Source organism: Molothrus ater, chromosome 3 (genome assembly GCF_012460135.2).
Source record: "Molothrus ater isolate BHLD 08-10-18 breed brown headed cowbird chromosome 3, BPBGC_Mater_1.1, whole genome shotgun sequence".
In the NCBI taxonomy this organism is placed as follows: domain Eukaryota; kingdom Metazoa; phylum Chordata; class Aves; order Passeriformes; family Icteridae; genus Molothrus; species Molothrus ater.
Window position 1 is genome coordinate 22,814,457 of NC_050480.2, and position 27,469 is coordinate 22,841,925.

Genomic DNA, 27,469 nt, shown 5'->3' on the forward strand with positions numbered 1-27,469 from the left:
TCTTTTCTTTTTTTTTTGTTGTATAGAAATTATAACCTGTTTGGATCCATATTGATTTAAGTTAAAGGATGAACTGAACTGCATGTATTGATATTACAGAAACAATCTGGCTTAATTATAAAGCATGAGTACGTACTAGGAGCAGACATACAATCCTTCTTCTGTGGGTAAATGGGTAGTAAAATGTCACAGGGCACTGCAAAGGGGAATTCATTAATCTTTGGAAAGCATAAAGCTCCTGCAACCCCCAAAGTCCGTGGGGAAATGGCTCTGTTGGCTGGGCAGGGTTTGGATGCTGCTGGCTGATAGACAGGTCATGCAAAGCCCTGTGAAAAATAGCTCCAGGTGAAGTCAGCACTGCTCATCTACACAGGAGCCCTGGGCTAGAGCACAGGGCTTTCATAAGAAACATCAGGCAGACAGGAGGGATGGCAGAGGCAGCCACAGCTGGAGGTTTCTTGGTGCTGCAGCTCTGCCTGAGCCTCCCCCAGGGCAGTTCCTGAGCCTGCCTGTGTGTGTGTGTGTGTGTGTGGGTGTGTGGGTGTGAGGGAGGGATGCCTGGGGGGTTTCAAGGGCTGAGAAGCTGCTTAAGGTCAGTGATGAGCAGCACTCTGTAGCCACTGAGCAATGGAGAGGTTGAGGGTGTTCAGCTCCATTGAGAATGTAGCTGTTTAAGCTTTTAAATCAAACTGGATAAATGAACTTTTCTATTAAGATGGTAGCAGTTTGATGCTTTACCACCATATCTTTCTTTTTGCCTGGAAGCAGCCCATCACAATGAACTAAAAGTAGGGACTTCTTATTCCTGTTGTGTTACACAAGTCAAAGTAATTTATTTACTGCACTGGTCATTCAGTGCACTATCTGTAACTGTTCTGCAAGCATATATGACTCCTTTGAACATTTATTCTTACAATGAACATCCTGTATTGCTGGGAAAACAAGGATTGCTTTTCATTCTACTGCAGGCATCTAGTTTAAAGGCTAGGCTGATTATTCACTCTCTTTACTCTCCAGTCAGGCAGCAAAAGCAGTGTTTTCCTTGCCTCAGAAGCTATTACAAAGTTGAATCTTCTTAAGACTCCCAGGCAAAAGGTGTTTGAGTGACTAAAGCTTATTCCACAGCCTAGATCGGTAGTAAAAAAAAACCCAAACCCAAACCCAAAACAAAACCTGCAAAAAAGGTGAAATTCACTGCTGTTGCTTATAAATTTTAGATCAAATCCTAAAGTAAGGATTTTACTGGGATTTTTGACTGATTCTTATGTGTGCAGGAAGGTGCTTTTTTGACAGTGCTTAGTTTTCCAGCTGGAATGAAGAGCTTCACATACACCTTCTGTCTTCCTCTTCACTGTCATTACATCAGTGGGAGCTTTTGAATGCTCTTTTCTTGGAGTATTCTGTGAGGAGGACAGTGATTGCTGGAGCATATCCAAACATCTTTAGTGACCTAGACACAATAGCTGAACTTCAATCCAGATCTCATCTTAAAAAAGGATCTTTTTAGATAGGGAGAGAAGACCTAAAAAGTTAAGAGATATGCTGTAATCGTCCTGCAGAGGGGTTTAAGTATGGTGATTCATCTCAGCATGAAAACTCCTGTAAAAATTTAACACTACTCTAGTTGAATTATTTGTTGGGTTTTGGGATGTTTTTCTTCTGACAATTATTTTTTGTTGATTCTGGGACCATTTTTTATAGATGACAGAGTGAAGGAGACATTTTGACTGTCAGATATTTACAGAATTGACAGAAAGTGACCAGGAATTGAAATGGTATGGATGGTTCCTCAGCTGAAGCCAGGCTTTGATTTTCTGAACCTTTGTATTTCCTGGGTGTTGTGAAGCAGAATTCGTTGTCTGTTAAACACTTCGAACTTTGTCTCTATTCTGCTTGTTTGGTTTTCTAATACTAGTACAAACTGGAGAAGTTTTCAACAAAATCATGATGCTTTAAAGCTGTGTCCACCGATGTGTTAGAAGGCACAGTGACATCTGCTTGTTGCCTAAAACTGCCAGTGCTAAGAGGGTGCCATCAGCTATAGTTAGACTCAAAAATTAGGGCTCAATCTGGCAGTGAAGTGTGGGCAGACAGAAGACATGCAGCAGAGTGCACACCCTATCTCAGCTTTGAGAGCATAAAGGAGAAAGTACAACTGCCATCCTCACCTGTTCAGGCATTTGGGTCTCCTTTTATAACCATCAGAGTTAAAAGACCTCACTGGAGCAATGGCCTCATCAGAGGTGATGAATTTTCCCATTGCATCCTGCGCTGCCCAGGAGTGCTTGACCTGCCCAGCAGTGAGCACAGCTCTGTCCTGCCTCCTGACCCTCGTGCCTTTGGTCAAGGCAAATTAACAAAAACAAAAAACAGATGAGATGCTGCCAACAGCCACAGGGAGTCTGAAGTATCCCAGTCCTTGTTCCCTTACATGCAAAACACATCTCAATGCAGTGTATGATGCATTTGCAGATTTGTTGCCTGATTTATTCCTGCAGTCAAAGTGAGAACGTGGGCCAGTCAGTATTCCACTTGGGTGTTTGATCTGTGAATTGTGGCTGTGTTTAGAGGCATTTTGGTTAGCCAGAAGCCTTCTGAGTTGGCCTCCTGTGTGTGGCTCTCTACAAACTCAGTGGGGCGTAGCTGGATCACCCTGTCAGTGCCTTAGTCTGTAGACACTGGGCAGCACTCAGGTCCTGCAAGGACCTCTGCAGTGCCTGGTATCAGTATGTGCCTGGTATCATAAATGCTTCTGATCACTTAGTCCAAGCCTGCAAGAGGTAGAACAACCTTTGTGCAGTGTATTTATGTGAGACTTGGGAGATACCAGTCTACATCTCTGATCTGCAAAAACCTGCCTCTGGCAGCCTTTAAGAAATAATTTATTTTCTTCTGTCTTTTGTTCCCTTTCCATAAAATAGATATGGCATCATCATGCCAGACTACAGCTTGGAGAATTAATGGTCTGTGTGTAGAGAAGGATAATGTGGTCTGTTTGGAGTTTGATTTCAGCTCTTTGGCAGGTGTCCCCACTGCCATCAAAATGTTTTCATGCAGTTCAGGAGGCTTCTTCGTCTCACCTGAGGTACCCTTGCCATCATACTGAACAGCCTTGTCTCATACTCCCACTTCAGTGGGGTTGAGCAGAGATTCCCATCTGAGATGAGGTGATTGGTCAGTGAATTGCTGCAGGGAGCTGGCAGCAGAGCCCTGCACTGCTCCCTCCTCTCCCTGCCTCCCGTTTGATCGGGGCTCTGAGCCCAGCCCAGCCCTGTGTGCGGCACTGACGGGGCAGTGCTCAGCTTCTGACAGGTCTGTGACAAATACAACCAACTACAAAGCCAACAGCAACAACAAATTTTGGGGTGTCTCAGCACTGCTTTGCTGTCAGTAGTTGCTGGAGTAGGTTTGTCCTTGAACAGGTTTGAGCGTGAAGAAGCCTCTCTGAGAACAAGAACAGAATGTTGTATTGAAGTGGGTAAATGCCTTGGAAAATCGCAATCAGGAGTGACTCACGGCTTTAGCACCGGTGCTGGAGATCATTTGGCAAGATGCATTCCCAATAACCAATGCAGGCACAAGGACCAAGTGTTTTCAGAGCTGGCTGTGATGCAGAAATGAGCCTAGATTCTCCCTGCACCCAAGGTACAGGCTAAAAGTATTCTCCTCTTTATCTGAATCGTCTCATCTGCCTGATGACTGCTTCTTTGAAGCTCTGATATGGTAGATGTATCCAGCAAATGATGTATTTAAGAAGATAATCAAATGCAATATGAAATGCCAAACATCCATTAAGACAGAAAAACTTCTTCTCTCTGGGGAATCCTCTTCTCTTGAGTTGAGCAAAGATGAGGTTTGTGTGCTGATTAGTTACAATATGTCCTGTGAAGTAATTTAACTGAGCTAACAGGGAATGATGGCAGCAGCATCCTGTGCTTCTGCTGAGTCCTTCTGGGTCTGCACATTAGAGCAGCAGCAGGCAGCCAGCTGTTCACAGGCAGCTCTGCACCCTTTAGCAGCAAACCTGGGCCTCTCACAGGGGACAAGTTCTAATAACAAAGTTTAAAGGATCTTCTTTTAATCACTCCTGCACCTGAGCAAGATTGGAAGGTTGGATGAAGATGCTATAAATGTATATTAAAAAAAAAAAAAAAAAAAGCAAAGCAAGATAAACCTGCAGGTTTTGAGACTCTTATTTGTAGCAAACTGAGTTCCAGACAGTGTGCTGGGGGCAGCTGGGTTGCAGAACAGGTGATGATACATAGTCATGTTTAAGATAAATGCTAAAAATTGTATGACTTACTGAAGCAACAGCTTTTCAATTTATAGTATTCTGAGGATGGTGATTTTGAAGAGCGGCACTTTGAATTTTAGTTGGTTTAATGCAAACTAATGTTCTAGAAATAATCCTCTTTATTAATAAACCACATTTCCTAAGAAGTCATGTATGAAACAGCAAATGCTAAGTAAAAGGAATATTAAAGACAAAATCTGTTTCAAAATCCAGATCTCATAAACTCTCCTGTTAAAAAATATCTAATAGCAGCTGGATTGGGCTTTTTCTAGCTGGGTAAGACAGATTATTTGAGGGGGGGGGAAGTGAATTTGCAACTAAAATTGAAAAGATTCCTGAGCACCACTTGTCAAAGGGTGTTTTCATTTAGTCCAACATCACAGCTGAACCACAGTTTATAGCTTGGGTCTGCTGGGGAAGTTATTGCCTCTGTGTGCACAGGAATGCCTCTTCATCTGGGCTCATGTGCTGCCAAGGTCTGCACCTCTGCCTGCAGACCTCCCACCGCCCTGCTCATCACACCCATGCAGACAGCTCCTGCTCCTCCCAGTGCCCATGCTCAACAGCATAGGACATTTCTGACAAATCTTCCCAAGGGCCCTCTAGGATTTGAGAGGTCAAATATATTTATTTTATTATTTTATTTTTCAAAACTCTTTTTTTTTTTCTTTTCCCCAAACTCTTCTAAGAAGTTTCAGGCCTGGCACAGTGTTAGACATAAATGGGCTGCAGGTGAAACTGGTGATCTTCAGCACTCCCTACTGTCTGTGCATGAGAGAGGGGCCTTGTGTGTTCAACTTTGTGTGCTGGAAAAAAGATTTTTGTGCCCTGTCTGTTCTGCTTCTGAGCTTTGGGGAGCAGAGAGAGAGAGAAGAGGGATGTTGGCAAATATTTTAATTCTTGACCTCCTTTGGTGCAAGACCTGGCTTGGTGCAAGACCTGGCTTTGAGAGGGCAAAGGCAGGCAGTGTATTTACTGTTCTCAGACACATTTTGGAGGCAGTGCGAGCCCTTGAGCTTGTTGCCTCCTCCTCTCCATGTTGCCCTGCAGCGAGGACAGCACTCTTACCCCACATGTTGATGTGTCACCCTCTGCTTGTGGGGCTGGTGGTTGTGAGGGCTCTGCTGAGGATGGGGACAGGCACCCAGGTGAGGAGCACAGTGGGGAGCTCATTACCCACCACTGAGCTGGAGGACAGCTTTTCCACATAATGAAAGCATGCAGCATGTCAAGAGATGCTCCAGTACTGGCATCCTGCCAGGAGGACTCTTGTCCTGAGAGCTGGCATCAGATCCAAGTTATAAGTGAGCAGCTTTTGGAGTTTAGGGAGATAAAATGGTCTCTGCCAGCATTGCCATGCCCTCCTTGATAGCATTTTCCAGAGCCTTCTGTCACTGAAGAACAAAAGCTGGATCCAGCAGTTGCCTGGTGGTTCCATCCACTTCAGCCAAACAGGCGTTTTGGGCTGGATGCCGCTGCAGCACAATGAGAATAATGGAAATTACAGCTGATTTACTATGCAATGATGCTTCTGAGCCAAATGGTTTCCATCTGAATATGAAGCAGATTTGCCAGTGTGCTGGTGTAATGAGTGCACCATCTCTGCCCCTTCTGTGCCTTTGCAGTCAAGTATGTGCTAGAAAGTGCAGCATTAGATAAAAATCATGAAGGGAGGGTTGGAAGTCACATCTTTAAAGTTTCTCTAGATTTTACTTGGTATATATAATAGTAGCTGCAAGTGTTGGGAAATGGATAAATTAAAAGCATGCACACTATGTGCAGAGTAACCCAGGTGTATGTGTGTGCCATAGGCTTGCTTCAGCAGGGTCAACATGGAGTCCCCATGCCAGGAGTTACAGGAATTGTGCTGTTTCATCTCAAGAAAAAATGTTTTTTTCCTGTTGGCTTTTGAAAAACCTGCTGGAAGTGTGAAAGCACTGTAGCTTCTTTTTATGAATCTGGTGCCAAAATCTCTGCAGCGAGGCCCCTGTGTGATCAGTAGCACAGGGCCAGATAAAGCCTGATATAATTCTATGCTGTGGGCAGACTGGTGATGAAGATGCGTGTTGGGAGAGTTCAGGAGCATTTGAGAGGACAGCAGGGGTAGAGGATGAGATGCATCTTTGACAAGCCACTGGGTCTCTCAAATCTGTCAGTCCTTCCCAGCCCCGGGATAATCTGCAATTAGAACAACACAGCGATGGCTTGGGGCCACCTGCCCATGAGTTGTGATGGCACAGGAAAGTGGGTGCAACTAACAGAAGTTAGGTGGCAAATTCAAACTGGTGAAAGAGTTCCCATGAGAAATGGGGTTATTATGCAGTAAGGGAGATGGTCTTAAAAGCAGTTCATTTGATTAGGATTATGATTAGTCATTATGTAAAATATTAAGAGCACTTGTCATTTCTGTGGGATGATGAAGCTGTTGCCAAAATCCAGCTTTCAGATTCTGGTGCTGGTTATGTAATGATGACTGCTCTGTGTTTCTGAGGATTGTAACCTCTTAGTTGAAAACAATGTCAGGAAGAGATTCTCCAGCATGGTTTGCTGTTTGTGCAAACACTTTTATTTTCTCTGAGCTCTCTGTTAGATTGTCCAGCTGTGTCTTTGTCAGGTGTGCACACATAACAGATTGATCTAAGCCTTGTTTACTCAGATTCAGGGGGATGCACTGGCCATATCAGCTGTTGTCTTTCCTTGAGTTTAGATCCATGACTAACATTATTTTGGATAACACTGTCTTTTTTGGATCTCAAAATAGCATTTTTCATGAAATGACTATTTCCACTATATTGAAATACTCTCTTTGTGGAGTCTGCTTACTTAACTGCTGAAGTGTCTGCTGCACTCTTCAGTTGCTAAGGAAATAGTTTCCTTCCCTTGATAAATATTTCTAATGTCTCAGCCTATGCTTCTAGTATAGGATCACACATCTTTTCACCAGGACAAATTTAAGTGAATTTTGGGACTAGTAATTCTTGCAGACTAGATGCCTTACAAAGGCATAAGAGAAAGCAGAAAGGAGAGAAGTGCTCTCATGGAGACAGGAAGAGAGGGATTTTTGCCTTTGTTTACTTAATTCTGAGCAATCAAACAAATTTGTATACTGTAGTCAAGTACAATCATTGTCATAACAGAAAAATTTTACAGCACCATTGAAATGTCTACTCTTAGGTACTGCTTTGCATTGGGAACCATTCCCAACTGGATCTCAAGTGCCTGAGGCCTTGGTTATGTCCCCCAAGTTGTATGAGGGACATGGCAAACCTTTGCCTTCCTCTCCTCAAGCACAACTTTGCAATGTGGTGGTGACAAAGCAGAATGGGTCTGTGGCAACATGAAACCCACCTGACTTCCAGCAGCTTCTCCAACCTCTCCATGGCTGTAGTTCTTCCTGTTTTCAGGAAAGTGAGAGTATAGCATACTGCTCACAGACTTTATTTCTGATCAGGATGGTGGTGTTTTACATTTTACACTTGGGATAAGAATCATTTCATGTGAAAGATGAGACTAGAAATGGGTAACAAAACATAATATGACAAGCTCCTTGAAAGATGCCTCTCTTCTTTTAAAAATAAGAAGATTATGCTGTGTAAATATAAACCATAAATGCACATGGGGAACTAAAGAGCCTGTGATGCAGTGTGAGGAGGAGTTAAGCTGAGATTACAAAGCTTCTCTGCACTCCTAATCTGAGGTATGGCACTGGTGGTGGCTTCTCCTGGATACTAGCACAACTCTGAAACTTGAATGTATCACATTTCAGTGATGCTTAGAGGTGAAGGCTTAATGTCCCAGTACTACCAGTGGAAGAGAAGCAGTTTGCTCAAGGGTGAGCTCTGTGCCATGTCTCTCTCTTATCTCAGACAGGGGATCAAGGAGAAAACTGATTTTACAGTGCTCCTTAGGAGGAAGCAAGGAGATGTCACCTGAAGTATTCAAGTTTAGCCCAGTGTGACGTTAGAACAGGGAAGGTAGAGATGGCAAAGCACGATAGTTAAACAATCAATATTTTATTGATCTCTTAAAAGCACGAACCACGGCAGCGTACACTCTGTGCTCTCCTCACTTCAGCTACTGAAGCTGAACTCTTCAAGCCTGCCTGCCTCTCCAGTGAAAATTAAATGCTTTGCATTGTCTCAGTGAAGTGGAAAAATAGGAGAAGAGGAGAAAGCTTAAATGAAAAGCTGTCTGTAAGATGAAATGAAAATTTTAGTTTGGGGAAATGAAGGGTTAGAGTTGCAGAGCAGAAGGAGGGGACTATTCAATAAAACTGGCATCGTTTTCAGGTTCAGGAAGTTAATTTTTTTCACTGATTTGAGAAGATGAAGAGAATGGTAAAACTGCTGTCCAGGAGGGTTCTGGGATTAGGTGTCATTGTCTCCCCAGCTGAGATTTTTCTGTTTTGAATCAGTAGTGGAGGCATTTGCTGAAGCAGGAGCTAGAATGTGGGGATCCCACCCTTCTGGTGATGTCCTGTTGTGTGTGTTTCCAAAATGACACACAGGGTAGACTTGGAGCAGCTTTCCCTGGGGTAACCTCAGCCATCCTGGCCTGTGTCTCACTTGCAGTGGGCAGGAATCTCATCACAGTCACCTCATCACGGGGCAAAGCTCTGGGAAGGGAGGGAAGGGGAGGGAGAGCTTCCCTCATGGCATCTCTGTGCACATCAGAGTTTGAACTGAGGTTTTGTCCCCATAATGTGGTGACAAGAGATGTGCTTCCTAAAGGGGTGTTCAAATCCTTTTGGCAGAGGGGAGAAGGGAATTTGCTTTTTGCTGTCTTTGAGTACTGGCAACTACTCGTGGAAAAAAAAGGTAGACAAAACCATGACTGTGGTGTCCCGAGAGTCAGATGCAAGCACACACTTTTTCTAAACAAAGTCTTTTACCAAAACGGGTTGGAAATGCAGCCTGAATGGTGATTGAAAAGTCATTTGGGGATGAGTGAACCACTGTGTATCTGCCCATGTCTGTATAAGAGGGAGAGGTGTGATACAAACAAAGGCTGGGTCAAAGCTGGCTTTTAGACTCTCCTTTGATGGTCTCAGTGAGTCTGGAGTTTGGGGTTCCTACTGCTCCTGGTAAATATCTTCAAAATTTAAAGGTTTTCAATATTCAAATATTTGTCATTCTTTGAATACAGATGATAGTAAATATTTTAAAAATGAGGGTTTCAGTCTGCTTGTGAAGAAACAATGCTCTCCTGCTGAATTATCCTGGTTTTCCTCTCCTAGAGCAGGTGTTTTCTTCAGGAGAAATTAATAAAAGTTTAGCGTGTCTGAAATCACTGGACAAATTGTATTGAGGATCTCTTATCTGAAACTTGTAAGGGTGAACTCTCACCAATTGTATCAGAAAGGATGTCTTGCACAAGTAACAGTTCAAACTGCTAATAAATACTTGTGTGGCTGACATGAAACACTGCAATATGTGCTGGGCTTGTGATGTCTTCCATGAAACAGGCCATTTTATCTCACTGAATATTGACATTTTTCTCTGTGTGTGTATCAGCTGAAATCCCAATAGAGCCCTAAGCATTGCTGGTATTGGAATCTACATTCAGCATGGGACATAGTTCTGTCTGCTTTCACAGAACTAAAATACCTGAAACAAAATCAAGAAATTCAGCTCTAAAGGATTCTGTGTGAAGTTACTTGGAGGGACCAGCCAGTCCTTGGCTATTTTAATTAGCTGACCTGTGGATTTAGTGGATGGGAGACAGCTATCAGTTTTGACAACTGATAAGGGAGATGGGCCCTCACTTACCATCACCAGCTGCAACCAGCTGGGCTGTGGGAAACTGGCAGAGATTGTTTCTAGGAACTGAGAGTTTAGAGGAGCTCTTGTAATGAAAAAGTGTGAAACACCTCACTACAGTCAATTCTTGTCTTCCCTTCAAGGTTTTAAGCTCCTGGCTGTTAGGGCTGAGAGGGTTTGACAGCTGCTTTGGGAAATGGTGAGCAGTGCACTTTTTCTGTTGCTGATTCTCATTCAGTTATTGATAGTTTGTTTCCTTCTCACATAATGTTATCCAAGCTTTTGAACAGGAAAAGGACAGACCAGTTGGGTGGCACTGGGTGCTTGGCTGTGCATGACTGTGCAGCCATACTGGGCCACCTACTTGGGTAGAAGATTTATTCTCTTTCTGTGCAGGGCTGCAGGTTAGTTTGCTTTTCTTCAATATTATAGCTGAACTTTAGGCCTGTCAACTCATAGAGAGACACATTAAAAGAGAGTTCATGTTATCTTAGGCAATTTATGCAGGCAACTTTCATCTGAGTGTAATTCTCAATTTATAATTTCGAGAGCTGCACAACCCTTGTGCATTGGGAGCACGGAGCATTGTGTTTGTGTGGATTGGTTTGTGAGTGGGCATTCGAAGGTAGCTGAATGACTTGTAAGCTCTTGGTAAGCTCTGATTAATTTGAATACATTTGAAAATGCATTTGATTCCTCTCTTGGAAAGTAAAATACCTGTCAATCACTGTAAGCCTAATGACAGAAAGCAGATAAGTGAAAGCAGAAGGAAAAACAAGGGAATGAAGACACTAGCTAAGAGGAAATTATCTTAATAGCAAGCTAGTATCCAAATGTAATCACAGAACGCAAACTATACAATTTAACTATTCCCTCAACACGTCATTGCTTTTCTCAGCTCTACGACCTCTGCATCCATTTCAGATCTCAAGTGAAATTGCGTCTGAGTTAGAGATGGGAAAAAAAATCCCAAATCCTTGACTCTCACAAATTGCCTGGTTTCTTCCAGAAAACACTTAGTAAATGGCAGCAAGCCACAGGGAGCTTGGAGAAACAGACTCTGAGTCCTGAGAAAGCACGTTGTACAGATTATATGACGTTTTGTATAGTTGTAATTTAGGTGACAGAGAGGTAAGTTCCTGCTGTGCCTTGGGCTCTCCTTAAAGCAGTTTTTGAGGCAGTGTTTTCTGCCCAAGAATGCAGGTAGTATGTTGATCTGGAATAAAAGATGACACTACATGAATTGGTAGCATGTCTGATGTCTGCCCACAGCTAGAAAAGCACTCCATGTGCTAAAAAAGATTAAAAAAACCAAAACAAAGCAAACCCCCCCACCCAAACAAACATGAAAATAGTATTTTATAGGAGTTGCTGCTAGAAACTGCTGACAGTTGGCTGTCAAAACCCATAAACATTCTTTTTTTCCTCATTTACTAGAAACAAGAATGTCCTACAGAGCATTTCACATTTTGATGGACATAGTAGCTCTCAGGGGGTATAACATTCCACCACTCAGATCTGGCATAATTTCCCTAAGCTCTTGTTTGCACATTAAGTATTTGCTTGTGACAGCTACTTTTCATCTCAGAATAATGAAGTTCTAGTAGATCTTTAGATATATATATATTTCAATGGTTTCTTTTTCTCTGTTTCTCTTGCATCCTTTCTCTATTAGTGAAGGAGGTTGCTAAATTAGCTATAATGTGCTGTAATTGTGTCTATTCAAATCAGTGTGGTTTTTAGTTGTGTAGTTGTCTAAGTTTACTGTTGACGGTGTTTTGAAATCTGTTTTGGGGAAGAGACATCTCTTAATGCCTCAAAACCTGCTAGGGAGTCTGTTGCAGACCAGGCAGGGTTTTTTTTATTATTTCCACTAATTGCTTTAGACATAGTTCTGTCTTGTTTTCAGTAGTATTTTTGTAAAAGCTTTTCCCTTTTCTCTCAACACTAGCACAGCCTGTAAAGCTGAATTAGAATGAGGAATTTGACATAGAGAAGTGGAGCCTTGAGTTGTGTAGAACTTCTAAATAAGTAATAGTGACACGATTAAACACTAATATCTGAGTTGATATTTCTAGAATTTGTAATCAGGCTACAAAGCAGGCTGTCACAGGGAAGAATTTCAGCACTGTTGAAGCTGATAGTGCTCCTGACAGTAACATTTAGCCCAGATGTTGTTCTGTAGAGACTGAAACCCTTGTTTCCTCTGTTCATCTGGGTAGCCCGGATGCTCATGAAACGATGAAGTTGTGTCTCTTCTGAGCACTTGTTTATTAATGAAGTGCACAGAAGCCTGGTTTTTGGAAGGTAACTGGGTATTGCTCTGTCTGAAGGGCAGGGTGATGACACCCCACAGCACAAGGGGCTGTGCCCATCCACATGTTGGCCCTTGGGCTTTGTGTCTCCCAGGGATCCCTGAGGTTTGCTGGCACCAGCACCCCTGTACAGCCCCACTGCCAGGACCTTCTGAATCTTAGTTTGCTTCGAATTTTCAGATAATTAATGAAAACTAGAAATATTTGAGAGTGCTCAGAAGGGATGTGGCTTTAGCTGGAGAGAAACTCGTTCCTCTTCAGAAGCAGAAATGAAATCCTGCTGTTATAGACAGTAAAGCTAGAGAGAACTTAATGACATCTGCAACATTTTTGCACATTCTCTTGATCCTGTATTTAATGAGAATGTAGGACCAGTGATTCCCTCCTTTCTGACAAGCCATCCCATAAAATTGCAAAAGACACAGGCTCCTTTTGCCCTGACACCTGCTAATGCACTGCTATAGGGATTCCTCATCATCACACTCTATGTTGATCACGTGCAGCTTTGGTTTCTTTAACATCAGTGTCAAAAGCGTTCTTATTGTTGAGCCTTCTGTCTCTTTCCATTTTTCCTCCCCTTTTGCTTATTAAAAAAAACTAAATAAAAAAGGAAGAAAGATTGGATCCAATTTTCATCGGACTAACATCAGCCTGAAGATATTTTCATCAGTTCTTGGCAGATCCTGGATGGACTGTGTAATAATGAATGCCTTTTCATGATTGTTTTCCTCACGCTTAAGTTCATTTTCTGTGAGCACTGTATGAAGTAATTTTAAGCTTTTAATTGTTTATGATATTTGGCACTTCCAGACTCTGGGAATGTTTCTGTATCTATGAAAGAGAATTATTAAGCACCAGAGAAAAATGCCATGCTACTTGCTGTTATGCTGAGGAAGACCTGCCAAATCTTGCAGTATTTGTGCATGCTATAGAGGTGGAAAGAAGGGAAGCTGGCAGAGCTAATAATAGCAGCAGCTTTGTGGCTAGAAGCTTCATAATTGTAACCCATGATGACAGTCTGATTCAAAACATGATGAAATATGTACTTCTATCTATTCTACATCCTACTGCTATCTATTCTTGTGGGCCTTGGATCAGTCCTTACAAATCAAAGTTGAAAAAAACCTTGGATGTTTTTGCACAAGACTAAAAGATCCTTTTCTATCAGGTGCAGGTAGGTCTCTTTCAGGATTTGCAGGGGAAGGTTCTCAATACATTCACAATATGTCTAAATGTAGTATCCCCTGATCTTTAAGTCTGTCTCATGCAGTGTTGGCATGCAAGTCCAAAATCTGGTGGCTAATACATCATTCCTGCCTTGCCCTTCTGTTGATTGCCTTTCTGGCAGTGTGAGGAGAGGCAAAGAACATGGACTTGCCATGACTTGGCAGGCAGCACTGTTCTGGTGGAGTTTGTGAGCAACCAACAGTGGGCTGTTCGTGACAACATCAGCTACTGACAGTAGACAACATAGTAGAGCACCTCTCCCATGAGGAAAGGCTAAGAGAAGTGGGATTGTTCAGCCTGGAGAAAATTTGGGGCAACCTTATTGTAGCCTGCCAGTACCTGAAGGGAACCTACAAAAATGATGGAGAAGAACTTCTTACAAGAGCCTGTAGTGACAGTTCAAGGGGAATGGATTCAGACTGAGAGTTGGTTTAGATTAGATAATAGGAAAAAATTCTTCACTGTGAGGGTTGCCAGCCAGAGAAGCTGTGGATGCCCCATTCCTGGAAGCATTCAAGGCCAGGTTAGCTGGAGCTCTGAGCAATCTGGTCTAGTGGAAGGTGTCCTTACCCATGGCAGAGAGGTTGGAACTAGATGATCTTCAAGGTCCCTTCCAACCCAAACCATTCTATGATTCTATAATTCTATTATTCAATGAAACTTAGCCTTGAATCAAAAACTGAAGCAATGTTTCATCTAGATGTCATGATGGATTCTTTTTTGCCATCAAACTGGGTGTTTTTCTAAAGGATGCAATCTAGTGGTAACAAGATTCCTCCCAGGGAATGCCCCTTCAGAGGAATCCTATGGCCTGCCTTAATCTTGGGGGTCCCATTGCCATCTGTTTTCCTGGTCTTATCATAAAGAAATTATGAAAGTCATATTCACAAATAATGTCCACACTCTGTTATTTAAATGGTGCTTGGGTTTCAGTGCTGGGTACTCCCCATTTCACAACCAAGTATTCAATTATGTCTACCTCATTTTTTTAATACTTCCCTTTTAATTTGTAAAAACATTTATTCTAGAAATGAAATGCTTGAAAATTCTATGATGATTCAAAAGAGGCAGAATTTTTACCCAAAGTCACTTAAGACTTCACAACTAGGTAATACTGAGGAAAGGGGAAAGTGCTTGTTGTAACCCCATCTTTCTTTCTTGGACAGGACTCCTGCACAGGCAGGAATATGGTCACAGAGAACATTCTGTCATAGGCCTGTAGGGACACAGGGGAGCAGGAGTGCATCAGGACGTGTCAGTGCATTTCTCCACTATTCTGAGTGAATTTTCCAAAAAATGAAATTGTTATTGAGTCCTCATCACTGCATGCCTTGGTTAAATGTTCATACAATTGCAAGAATCTGTGCCTAACAGGGCTATTTTTCAAGGTTTTGGCAAATCTAGGTTGATACCTCCACAATACTCCAACTTCTGGCAGCTTGGGCAACTTCCCTGTGGAGGTACAAGATTCAGCACCTTTTTAATAAAAGTAGAATTATGAAGTGAGATTTGAGATTGGAGGTGTGAAATACGCAGCTTTAAGCCCGGTGTTTAAATTTCATGTTATTTCATCTCAATTCAGGTTCTTTGTCAACCTTTTGGTTTTGACATACTGTTAAAATGCTCCCACTAGGTTTTTTCTGTGGGACCTGTGTGCTTAGGTCTTGAAGAGTGCAGTGTTCTGGAGAACTGCATAACTTGTGAAGTCCCCTATGTTTGAGCAGTGTATGATACATGGGCTAGGAGATTTTGAGGGTATAAAGCTCTGTCCCTTCCCAGACAGACATGAATGCTTGGAGAAAGAGATAAAGAGGGACTGTTCTAAAAGCTAGCTTGGGATCTCTGCCACAATATTTTGGGTTTTATCTTTGATTAAGGTCCATATTTGTAGCCCTATCAAATTCCATATGAAAATTTCTGTGTAGGTCCAGACTTCTCTTCCTTATAACAAATGAAATCTATTTTCTTTTCCTTTGTACTCTTACTGCTTCTGGGAGCAGGTGTACATCCATTGGCATACCAACCAAATTTTCTGAATAACTTGGCTGCTGCTGAAGATAAACCACTTGAAAATGGTATTTTCCTTAGCATTTGTAAGAAAAGAGTCCACTTTAAAGTTATGTGTATTTTTATTTATAAGGAGCATTTAGTCTTAAAAAAGGGCAGAAAAAATCCAAAATGGAGTTTATGAATGCATTTTCAATTACTGCTGAGTTTTGCATAGCTATAATAGTTTTGCTTACAACATAAATATGGAGCTGTCTGGAGAAAATATGGCACTGGGGAACTTGCAGAAAGGGACACAAGTGACAGCTTTGTCTGAGCTTCCCAAAGAGAAGTTGCTCTCTGACAGCTGTTTCTCCAGTGTCTCAGGAGTCAGTTAAAAGGAGCCAACCCAAGAGGTGGAGGGACGTCCCCTGGCAAATGTGTGTATGTTTGACTTGCACTGTGTGACCACAGCTTGCCACATAAATGTGTATCTGTAGAAGATGTCAGGCAGGGTGGGAGACCCAAGGGCTGCATTTCTGCATTCATGCAGTGGCTGCTGCCCTGGTGCACTTCCCTTGGAGCTGGTGTAAGGCCTTGTGGAAAATGGAAATCAGGGGTCTCGTTGGTGTGGTGTCAGTACCCATGGCAAAGGCAGTGTTTATACATCTCCTTCTATGCACACACCTGCTCCTGCTGCAGTGGGATCTCCCGAAGGCAAAGCAGGGAAGGTGTGTTTGGGTCTCTCAGGCTGGCCACCACACAGTGGGAAGGCTGATGGCAGCTCCTCCATGGCCAAGTGTGCCTGGCATCCACAAGGGGGGCTCTCCAGGCAGTGCCATGGAGAGCAGTGGTGGCTGTGGGTGGATAAGTGCTGTCCATCAGTGCTCACCTTTCTGCATTTGTTGGTACATTCATTGTGTCCTCCACCACAGAGATCACTAACTGCTTGAGGTGCAGTGGCTAGGGCTAATATGGACTGGGCCAGGCCGGTAGTATGGGATTGATTGCTTGAGACTTGGTCGTTGCTGTCTCTCCTGCATGGTGCTGTAGCAGAGATAGCCTCTGTCACATAACTTACCCATTTACCATTTACCCAAAAACCAGGCATTAAACAGCGAGAGGTGCTCCAGTGCTTTCCAGACAAGTGCTGATTGGGCTGTGTGGAGCAGTGGCTGGCCCAGACACGGACTCTGCAAAGCATCCTGACCTCTGGGTCTGAAAAGCCTTCCCTGATGATCCCTGTGAGTGTGACCACTGCACCAGTCAGTCACACATCCCTTCTGAGCATTTAAGGCAAGTCCTGATCCATAGGTCAGACCAAGACAACATGCTCATGTACAAAGTGAGCCCTGTTAGCTACATCTGGCACAGATGTGGATATCCATACCTAACATACAAGCCCCAGGAGAGGGAAGGCTTGGGGACACAGAGTTTTGCAGGGACAAATTGACCTGGCTTGGTCAGGTAGCTGCCTTGGTGTGCTGGGGCTTTGTGTCCCCAGAGCCAGCCTCAGGATGCTGCTGGAGTGACCCCCTGAGACCCTGCCTGGCATCACTTGGCTCCAGCAGAGCAAGAGGGGCAGTTGCCCTAACGCTGGGCTGGCACTCATCCCTCTGGTAAAGTGGGAAACTGGCAGTGTGTTAGTTAAGCCATTAGCCTGCAGGACTGCATTGAATTCCCCCCACTGTGAGTGCTAGTCTTTCACTTCTAAGGATTACACTGCTTTGTCCACTTTCTACTGAGCTCATTGCAGAGTAAGTTTCCTGGAGGGAAGAAAAAAAAAGACTGTCAAGTACCCTGTTTTCTTATTCTTATCTCATATTTAGTTTCCTAATTACAGCTTGGAAATAAAATATCCTTCCTGCTAATTTTATTCTTTTGTATTTAGGAAATGCTGCCAAGTCTGACAACTTCTTCCTTCCAAAGATGCACTGTTAAGATGGTTTTCTCCCTGCTACACAATGACAAAACTGTCAAGAAGCATTGGAGTCTGGAGAAACATTAATTTTGTGTGTGCCAGTGAAGAGGTCTTATTAACTTTAGCTTAATTTAAATTTGTCTGCAACAGAGGGATGGGTTTATTTACACATTTCCTAATAATGATTTGAATCTCAAAGTTATTTCTGCGTTGAAGTGTAAGGTCTTTAAGTGGATTTTCTCCAAAGCAGCTAAAGGGATTAGGTATCAGTGTTCAGTAGAAGCTGTGGGCTGCATCTTTTACCCTCTGTATTGCAAACTTTAGCTTTGGGGACCCCTCATTTTCAAAGTAGGCTACTTACTGGTTCTTCATTAGCCTGGAAAATACCAATACTAATGTAAAATGCACAGAGTTTTTGAAGGGAATGTATTTCCATCACATGCAAGGAAGAAACCTTGCCTGGCTACAGGTTGGGATGCTGTGAGGCCTTTTTTCGTACTGTGGGATCCTTGGACTGCTCCTATAGAGAGCACTTAGCCTTAGAGGCTCAGGAAGATATAATTAGGAGGGTAGATGGAAAATTAATGCTTCTTTGTGTAAAAATGTTCTCTTTTGCATAGGAATAAAGAGATAAATTAAGGCATGAAGCTCTACAAGCTTCTGAGGTAATCAAGCCATGAGCAGCTCCCCTGGCTTTGGGATTGACTCAAGCTTTGCATCCTTAAACTGCACGTTGCTTCTGAAAGAATATGTGGGAGGAAGGGAGGGCAAGAAGCACTCTGCAAACTACTGTTGAAGAGTCCAGAGTAGTCTCTGCTGTACTGGCACCACGAGTGGCCAAGGTGCACTAAAATAGTATCAGATCATTTGCAGTGAGTGAGCTCTGAGATGAGACTGATGGGAATGGCTCTGTAACATTAGAAACTTGGTACTAAACCATATAGTCAGGAAAACAAATACAAGAAGTCACTTTTAAACACAAAATAGAACAAGTATCTTCCTGGGATCATTATATTTACAATGGCACTGCCTTGCTCTGACTCTCAGAGCTCGGTAAGTATTTTTCTTCTGTTTTTTTTTTTTTTTTTCTTTTTGGTGTTATAAGACAGATGGTGTCTGCTCTTAAATAATGAAATTAACCATGTTCCACACAACATAAGACATTTGAAAATGTTGCTATAAATGTGCAGAGGTTGTGCAAGTCTCAGTTAAAATAGATTCTTTCAAACAATTCTTTCTCCAACTTTTTCCCCTTAACAAGCGTGCAGTTAATCACAGAGTGAAATCTCTTTCCCCCTGTAGATTGTGTTCCGGAAAATCAGCGACGTCAAGAGGGAAGAAGAGGAGAGGATGAAGAGGAAGAACGAAGCGCCTCTGATCTTGCCCCCGGACCACCCGGTGCGGCGGCTGTTCCAGAGGTTCAGGCAGCAGAAGGAAGCGCGGCTCGCGGCGGAGAGGGGCCGCGATCCGGACGAGCTGGATGTGGAAAAGGGCAATGCCGTCGGGGAGCAATCCTCTGCTCGCGCCGTGGTCAAGGCCAGCGTGGTGACAGGTCCGCGAGAGCCCGGCGACGCCCGTGTCCTACCAGCCCGCCTCCACCTCCGCGGCCTCCGACCAGGCCAAGCTGCAGGCCCCGCCGGCGGAGCACGCGGCCTGCAAGGCCTCGGGGGAATACCCCCGGCGGAAAGGCTGGGCCAAGTTCAAGGAGGCCTGTGGGAAGGGTGAAGACTGGAACAAGGTCTCTAAAGCAGAGTCCATGGAGACTTTACCTGAGAGAACTAAAGCTTCAGGAGAAGCTACCCTGAAGAAGACAGACTCTTGTGACAGTGGCATTACAAAAAGTGACTTGCGCTTGGATAACGCCGGGGAGACGAGAAGCCCGCAGGACCACAGCCCGGTCCTCACCGAGGTCAAGCATTCCTTTTATCCCATCCCAGAACAGACTCTTCAGGCCACCATGCTAGAAGTGAAGCATGAGTTGAAAGAGGACATCAAGGCTTTAAACACAAAAATGACCAATATAGAAAACCAGCTTGCTGAGATACTTAGGATATTGACCTCAAGAAGAAGCTCCCAGTCACCCCAGGAGTTGTTTGAAATATCGAGGCCCCAGTCTCCAGAATCAGAAAAAGACGTGTTTGGAGCTAGCTGAGGTGTTTCTTTTTAAAAACAAACAAACCAACAAACAAAGAAACAGCCCCCTAACACTTTACATTTAATCTTTCTTGAAAACAAATGAGGGATCCGTTCACTGAGCATGTTCCCTCTGTCTAAAAAGGTATGGTAACAGGAATTGCAACCTCATGTCAAGATGGCAGCTGACTTTGAAGCCTTTTTGACAGCAAGGGTACAGTTTCTAAAGTTTTTCTTTCCTCCCTTTGTCCTCATTCCCCCCCCAGCCCCCTTCTCTCCCTCGGGATGTTGGAATTAGAATTCTGACAGCAGCAGCCATCCCCATGAGCCCCAGGTGATCTCAGAGGTTTTTGGAGCATGCCTTATGTCCTTAGCTCGGGTCATGCCTATATGAATAAGCACTTGCCAGGGTGCTTACATTTTCAGTGTTTGGTGGGTTGTTTGTTTTCTTGTTTTGTTGCTGCTGTCACTGTCTCAGTCACCTCTACAACACGTTGGATGTCACAGTATATTTTCATAAAGCTGTAATAATGCAAAGAGCAGTAGGAGACATGTATTTCATTGTGTGCTTAGGTTTCTTTTGGGTAGTCAAGAAAGGGCTAATAAGATGAAAAAAAAATTGTGCTTTTTAATTTCAAACTGACATATTGCTAAAACAATTATATTTGGTAACATCTTCAAAAATAGCCACAGTATTTCAGATCTGTTAATAAATGGGATCTTCCACAGTCATTCACTGAATCAAAGATATGTTTTTTTCAAACCTTTTTATGTTTTTTCAAAAAACTTCTCTTCTGTCTCAGATGTCTTTCAGCATTTGATACTTCTGCTTTCAACTCCAGCTGCTGGAGGGTTGGGTGTGAAGTGTACCTGAGAGCAGCCCTCAGCACAACATATTTGAAATATCACTAACAGGTCCTGCAGATTTGCCTCCCAATGAAAATATACTGTGGCATTTATGTCCTGTTCTGCTATGAATCTGCTCTTTTAATTCTTGTTAATTATTATTCAGAAGTTTCTGTTTTGATAATGTTCATTGAAGCCAAAGGCTTTCACAGAATTTTTAACAGTTTCAGACGGTGGCATTTTCCTCTACATCCAGACATATTGTTCCTGATCTAATCTAGCTTGGAAGCAAATGGATAGTAGAGGCAGAAATTCAGTGCTTACTGTATGCAAGTGCTATTGTAGCAAGGAAACAAAGAGATCTGCTTCTTAAAGAAGGAGATGTTTCCAAAACTTATATTTTCATAACTTTTTTCAGAGGAAGATTGAAGCACTTTACCAAAACTATTCTTCATTATTCATATAGGGTAGCATAGATGGTATCATGACTTGTGTTCTCACCTTGGGATACAGGTGTATATTCACAATACATTCACTCCACTGATCTGGTATGTTCACTGCTTAACAGTAGCTTAGATCTCAGAAGCATGGTGCCATACCACTCTTTAAAGGGTTTTCATCTTTAATGTAAACAGGTCTTAACACTGTGTGTGTTAAGTCTCGTTCTTTTTCCTTGGTACTAAGTCATTTACAAAGAAACACAGGATTTTTTTGGGGGAAGATTTTTGTTCATGTTAAGTACAGAAGAGGCAAGGAACACGATCAATTTTAATGATTTCTGCTGGCCTGATGTTTGCACAGTGCAATGCAGAACAGTGCCAGACATCCCTGGGGAGCTTGGATGTCCACAGATGACTGGCACAGTGGTGAGGCTGTGCTGTGCAAAGCTCCCAGCTCAGGTCCTGCTGTCAAGAGTGGTTGTTTGTACCTGTTCCTGCAGTAACTGCCCTTGCTCTCAAAGATAACAATTATTCCAAGCCAGCACCACCATTTCTAAGTCCAGAGGCAGGTGGTTTAGGATTGGCTTTTATTGCCTTTCTCCTTGCTTTGGTATGGAGGTGCCCACAGACAGTGAATTCATACCCAAGGATTTAAGTACTCCTGAGAAACAACTCTCAGGTTCAAACCTGTAGGTTACCTTCTTCCCTCCCACAAGAAAAGGCAAGCAGGGAGGTGAGTTGCTCTGAAACCAAGAAGGTACTTCCTTAACTATTTCTGGTTCCATGTTTAGGTTTTTCCAGTGGTACGTGGTGTCTTTTCCAGTTGCTCACTGCAGACTTGCAGTGCTGAGGAAGGCACTCTCTGACCAAAGCCACGCTGTTTGTGTTTGGTGCTTTAATCACTGTAAGTGGCAGCAGTTACCTGCAACAGCAAAGGCATGGCTGCCACAGAAACCCATCCATCCACAGTTTCTGTGAGAAACTCATCCGTCCACAGTTTCTGTGAGAAACTTTGTCATGATTTTTTTTTCTTTCTAGTCTGCTTAGACAGTAACTACTACCTAAGTAAACCCCAGGTGTACTGATACCCAAGGATTTGTAATTGATTTCCAGCAAGTTTTTAGAGATTGCCTTGGAGTCAGTTTCCTGATCCAGGCAAATTCGTCACCAGCATGATATTCACAACACTTTTCTTCATAAAGTTTTTGAAAGGCTGAAGGTCTTAGCAAGTCCTTTGTGAAAGTGTCACCCATTTACCTACAGTTGGATAAACATGGACCTGAGCTTATCCCAGGTGGACAAGGGAGGAAATATTTACAACCTCCCAAGTATGTGCCTAGTATCTCCAGAACTGCAGTGCAAACCTAAAATAAATGTGCAGTTGCAGGTTACTGGCCCTTTGTTGCTGATACTGAATTGAATTGTTTCTCAGTGATATTTTTGTGTGCCCTCAGGGATATGTTAAAGGTTATTCTGCTGTTGTTGATTGTCCAGCCTGGAACCCCAGCAGGACCAGCCCCAGAAGACCCCTAATTGTAATAACTGCCCAGGCCTGTGAACAAAGGCAGACAAGTCCCCATTTTCTGGGATGCTCCTTGTGTAGCCTGATGCTCAGAATGATACCAAACTCCTCCCCACCCTGTATAACAGTGATTGGGCGAACTCAGTCCTTTTCTAAGGCTTTTTTCAGGCTCTTACAATGGCCTATAAAGACATGTATTATTTGTAAAGCCCTCAAAGATTGTAACATACACCTGAATTCTACTTAAAACCTAACGTCTTTGAAGATTATGGCCAAATTTAACTTTGCTATGGTCATGAAATGGCAGAGAAACTCTGCTTGCTCCTTACAGTGACACCTTCAGGGTGTCTGCTCCAGGTGAGCCCTGACAGGAGTCAGTGTCAGTCAGACCTGTACAGCTGTAACTGAGATTAGGTCCATTATTATGAACTGTCAGGCACTAACTGGTTGTAGAAGAGTACGTCATCCCTTAGCAACCTGTATTTGTTGGAAGAGAATTTGAAAAAAATACCGTCTAGGATGAGTTTTGGAGTTTGGATTCCCTGGACTACTGAGTGGTTCAATAATGAACAAATCCATGCCCACTCCTTTGAACCCCAGGCTAATCTGAACCTGTGCTATGGTGCTCAGGCTCTGCTGATGCAGCACTTTTCCTTTAAAGAGTAGCTAAAAGCCCCTGTGTTACAAATCTGTCTTTCTCCACTGAGCCTTACACTCAGACAGATGCCTATGGCTGGATGGCATGTGGACCTATCATAAATGTTGTTAGTTCTTTGATTTTATTTGTCAGCTTTTCCTTTTTCTCTTGTTCCTCTCTACATGTTGGCTAAGCCTTTTCACTTAATTATTTTCCAGTTCCGAACTGAAGGATCTCTGAAAATAAGACTCTGTCCCTTCACAAGCAAATGTTTGTAGATGGTATAAAGAAAAAACCCAAACAAAAACCAAAGCCTCAGTTTTAACTGTGTTCTGGCATAGTGCTTCTGCTATTTAACAACCTGCTAAACGACCTGCATCATTCTAAAAGCGATGATGTGTTCCATTTTGGTTATATGGTGTAATTAAATTTCAGCCAAAAGAAGGTAGTTGAGGGAAGGAGCCTGTATTATGATTTGGTCAAATGGGAACTTCTGAAAGTTCATGCTTAAATGGCTACAAAGAATACAAATATGCAGCACATGAAAAAGGATTAAAAAAGCAAACCCCAGCCCTCACCCCTACCTTGTTCAGATACAGTTACTTTTGTCTGGTATTACAAGTATACTTTTGAAAACACCATTCTTCCTTTAAATCTCTTCCACAGTTCTGCCCTGAGCCCCAGCGAACACCCTGTTTAACAGCTTCGGAGGCGATGCTCTGTTTCTACAGCACTTCCCTTTAATGAACTGAACAAGATACTTACTGTGACTATCTGCTGATATATTTTCAATCACTCCTAACCAATCTGTGAAAAAATTGAGTACATAATTTGTCTTTACTATATAAACAACAAGGTGTATGATTACGCTTGTGCAGATGCGTGTACATACACACATATATATATAATATCTGTGTATAGATAAGTCTATGGATTGCATTTCTGTTAAGCAAAAGCACATTCCTCATTGATTCCAATCCAAGAAGGGAGCTTAAATCTTCCCAGTAGACATCCACTGAGTGTCCTGTTAGTGTCTTGTTTGTTAACTGTTGAACTTTTAAGGCCATGATTTTTGATTTTTCTAGCTGGCCTCAACTTCATACTGTGAGTCTGGTAAATAGTGTGACTAAGAGAAGATCTGGTGAGGGTCACGATAGTCAGGAAAGAGAAATCCATGTGAAATTGGAAAAATGCTTTATCCTAGTTGGTGGGGATAAGACTTACAAGCTGGTGTTTGTTGCTCACAGTATCTCTGAAGCCAAGCTGCCCTGGTAGTGTTTATCATGGCTTTTCCTGCAAGAGAGATGGTGGAATAGATGGATTTATTTTTTTCTGGTACCAGGGGCTGTCTCAAAGGTGCTGAGCCTATCCTTCTTCTCATGGGCAGCATAACACATGATTGCTGCAGCTCTGCTTTCTTGTCCTGGTGTTAGGTGGCAAAAAGCATCTTCTACTGAATTTTTCGTTTCCACATAGTCTCCTGTGGGTGTATTGGCAATAACAAAGTCTGTGTTTTTGCTGCACTTGTGATAAATCAAGATAAACCTTTCAGCGAGAGTCCCATGCAGGGGGAGCTCCAGAAATTTGAGGTGAGGCACAGTAGGATACTGTATCCTCCAATCTGACATCATTTTGACCACATTGTTGTGGGAAGCATTGATTCAATTAAATAAAAATAAAGCTTTTTTTGCAATAAGATATATCCAGCATTTAGCCTTAAGACCCTTTCATAAGTAATATAATTCGAACTGTGATTCCATTCTTCTCCTTCTAATGTTCTGTAGTATTTACAGTGTTGCCTAAAGATGAAGCACTTTGATTAGCTTTCTAAATCTAATGGAAATCACTTGCTGGTAATCACATTTCTTTCTCCACTTATTGCCTTCTTATTAGGATAATTAATTACTCCAATTGCCCTCTCCCCTCATAAAACAAAGAGACATAGCTATTGTCTGAACACTTTTGTATATCAGGGAGCCAACCTGCCATACTGCAAAAGTGTTTCAGAGGCTTTTTTTACAGATCAACAAAGCTAATGTGAATTTACCTGCAACTGTAATTTGTTCCAAGCTGATTGTTGAGTGTTGTGTAAACATATTTGATGTGTAATCCCAGAACATCTCTGTAACTGGATCCAAATGCCTAATGTTAACAAAACAGTTCGGGGTTTTCACTAACTGTTCTGAAAGGCTCACGGGTTTCTTTCTTCTTCCCACTAAATCTGTGACCACTAACATAGAAAAAGAATCATTTTAGCTGTAGATGAAAGAAGTTCAATAATCTTGTATCAGGATGAACTGCTATATAAAGAAATAACAAGTTTTCCAATGAATGTGTTATATTACTGTACCTACATACAATCAATATTTGTACATCTGTTGGAGACCTGTCTGCGTTTCAATATTTAGCCACCACTGCATGGACACTTGATTGATATGCAGTTAATGCAGTTGCTTTGGCGCTTTTCAGTGTACTTCACTTGTTTTTATCCTTTCAGAAATCCACCAAATACTCTCAGTTCTTTTTCTTTGCATTTGTCACTTTGTTCAATGAAGCATGACTAGAAACAGAGAATGAGTAGATACTATTTTTGTGGTCAGCAAAGCAGCTGCCAGTAGATAGACAGTGTGTGTGTGTATGTATACGCACTGTCTGGGAATGTTTCAGATACAAATGCAGCCACCTCCATTAATGATATCCCTAGTCAACATTTTTAAACAAGCACAAATAATATTTGTAAAAAAAGAAGTTTAATTTTATTTATTATAGTAATAAACTATTTTATACATTACAGTTGCTTTGGTGTGCTTTTCTCTGTGTTGAATATGTGCTCACAAGATCAGCAAGGTGGTTTTAAATTACTCTCTGGAACTTCTGGCTAGCAGTTTTGTTGCTGTTGGTTTGTATCTCAAGTGTTACCAGTGGAGCAGTGGGATATTACTGCTTTGACTGTAAATGATTCAGGTTGTTTTTTAGATTTCTTTCTGCTGTGTATCAGTTCAAAGGGATTCACATTTCCAGGCTTACTGTAAACTAAACTCAGGTGCCCTTTAAAGTGAATATCCTGACACCTCAGGCAGTGTCCTGTGCTGTGGACCTCAGTCTAGCCCAGGTATCTGCTGAGCAAAAAGAGATCACCAGAGGACTGGCTGTGACCTGTCTGAAATGATCATCCCATGTCCAGAAGGCACACATGTCTGTAGTTGGTCTGTGTTTTAGACTGTGTTCACTGCTGCAGTATCTGAGAACTTTTACAAAACTCATGGAAACCAGAGATCAAAGAACCTTCTGCTTTCCTGTCACCTGCTTGCAGAAGAGAGACCTCACATGGACTTAGACAGCTCCCACAGAGGGAGCCCCTGGCAGTGACACTGCTGCAACAGGCAGCAGTGAATATTATTTTCTTGGCTACCTCAGCAAAGGATAACCAAAGGTCATGGGAATGGGAGATCCTTTCAGATCAGGAGGGACACACGTGACAGGATCCCAGCCAGCAGTCATTCCTGCGGGCCAGAAGCCATGCTGGAAGTGCATACAAAGTTTGACTCTTGAGGGTGTCAGCCTGAAGCTTTGCAGCCATTTCTGTGGCTCATTCTCCATCCTCTCACCCAAGGGTCTGGTGAATGTGGCTGCCACCTGTACCAAGACATTCCATGGGATTGTCAATCTCATCTCCAAAAGAACAGCAGTACAGCAGGAGCTTTCCCACTGCTGAGCTGGGGTGGAACTGTACAGAGAGCAGCACAATGAGGAGCTATTTTAGGCACCATTTCTGCATCCACTGTCCTCCTGTGTGCTGTGACAGGAGCTCTCGTCACTCGCATTGTTTCTCTGGCCAGCGTGAAAATCCAGCTTTCTTTTGCATCGTGTTATACAGTGCCCTTATACTTACTAGAAAGGGGAAATTACCGTAGTGAAGGCATGTACTTTCACTTGGGCTTTTTTGTTTTGTTGTGTGGGGTATTTCTTGTTTTGTTTTATTTTGGTTGCGGTTTTTTTGTTTGGGTGGTTTTTTGTTTGGTTGGTTGGTTTGGTTTTTTGTTTGTTTGGGTTTTTGGGTTTTTTTGGTTTTGGTTTTTGTTGGGTTTTTTTTTGGTTTTTTTTTTTGAGGTCTCTAGAGGCTGTTGTGCTCATTTTCTGAATTCTTTATTATTTTCTTTGCTCCTGCATTCTTCGTAGCCTCTCTGGCAGTGCTCCAAGCTTCAGTGAGCACAGGAGGGGTAACACCAGCCACACAATGTTCCCCATCAGAGTTTCTCTCCTCTCAGCAGCCCCACAGCATTTCAAACCAAGGATAATTACCTAGAGCGCTTTTTGCTCAGATTTAGGTGCCAGATTGCAAAGGCTGGTGTTGTGCACGCTGCCCATCTCCCTGTGCTCAGCTGGGCA

At 42.7% G+C, this 27,469-nt stretch overlaps 1 protein-coding gene across 1 annotated transcript in view; it reads left to right on the plus strand.

The window, feature by feature from the left end:
* KCNH1 (potassium voltage-gated channel subfamily H member 1) overlaps positions 1-25,871 on the plus strand; it is a 179,956-nt gene extending 154,085 nt beyond the window's left edge. The window contains 3 exon segments of the mRNA XM_036380586.1: positions 18,805-19,053; positions 19,055-19,849; positions 23,747-25,871. Coding sequence (XP_036236479.1) covers positions 18,805-19,053; positions 19,055-19,654 — 849 coding nt within the window. The 3' untranslated portion in view covers positions 19,655-19,849; positions 23,747-25,871.
* Positions 25,872-27,469: the final 1,598 nt, after the last annotated feature.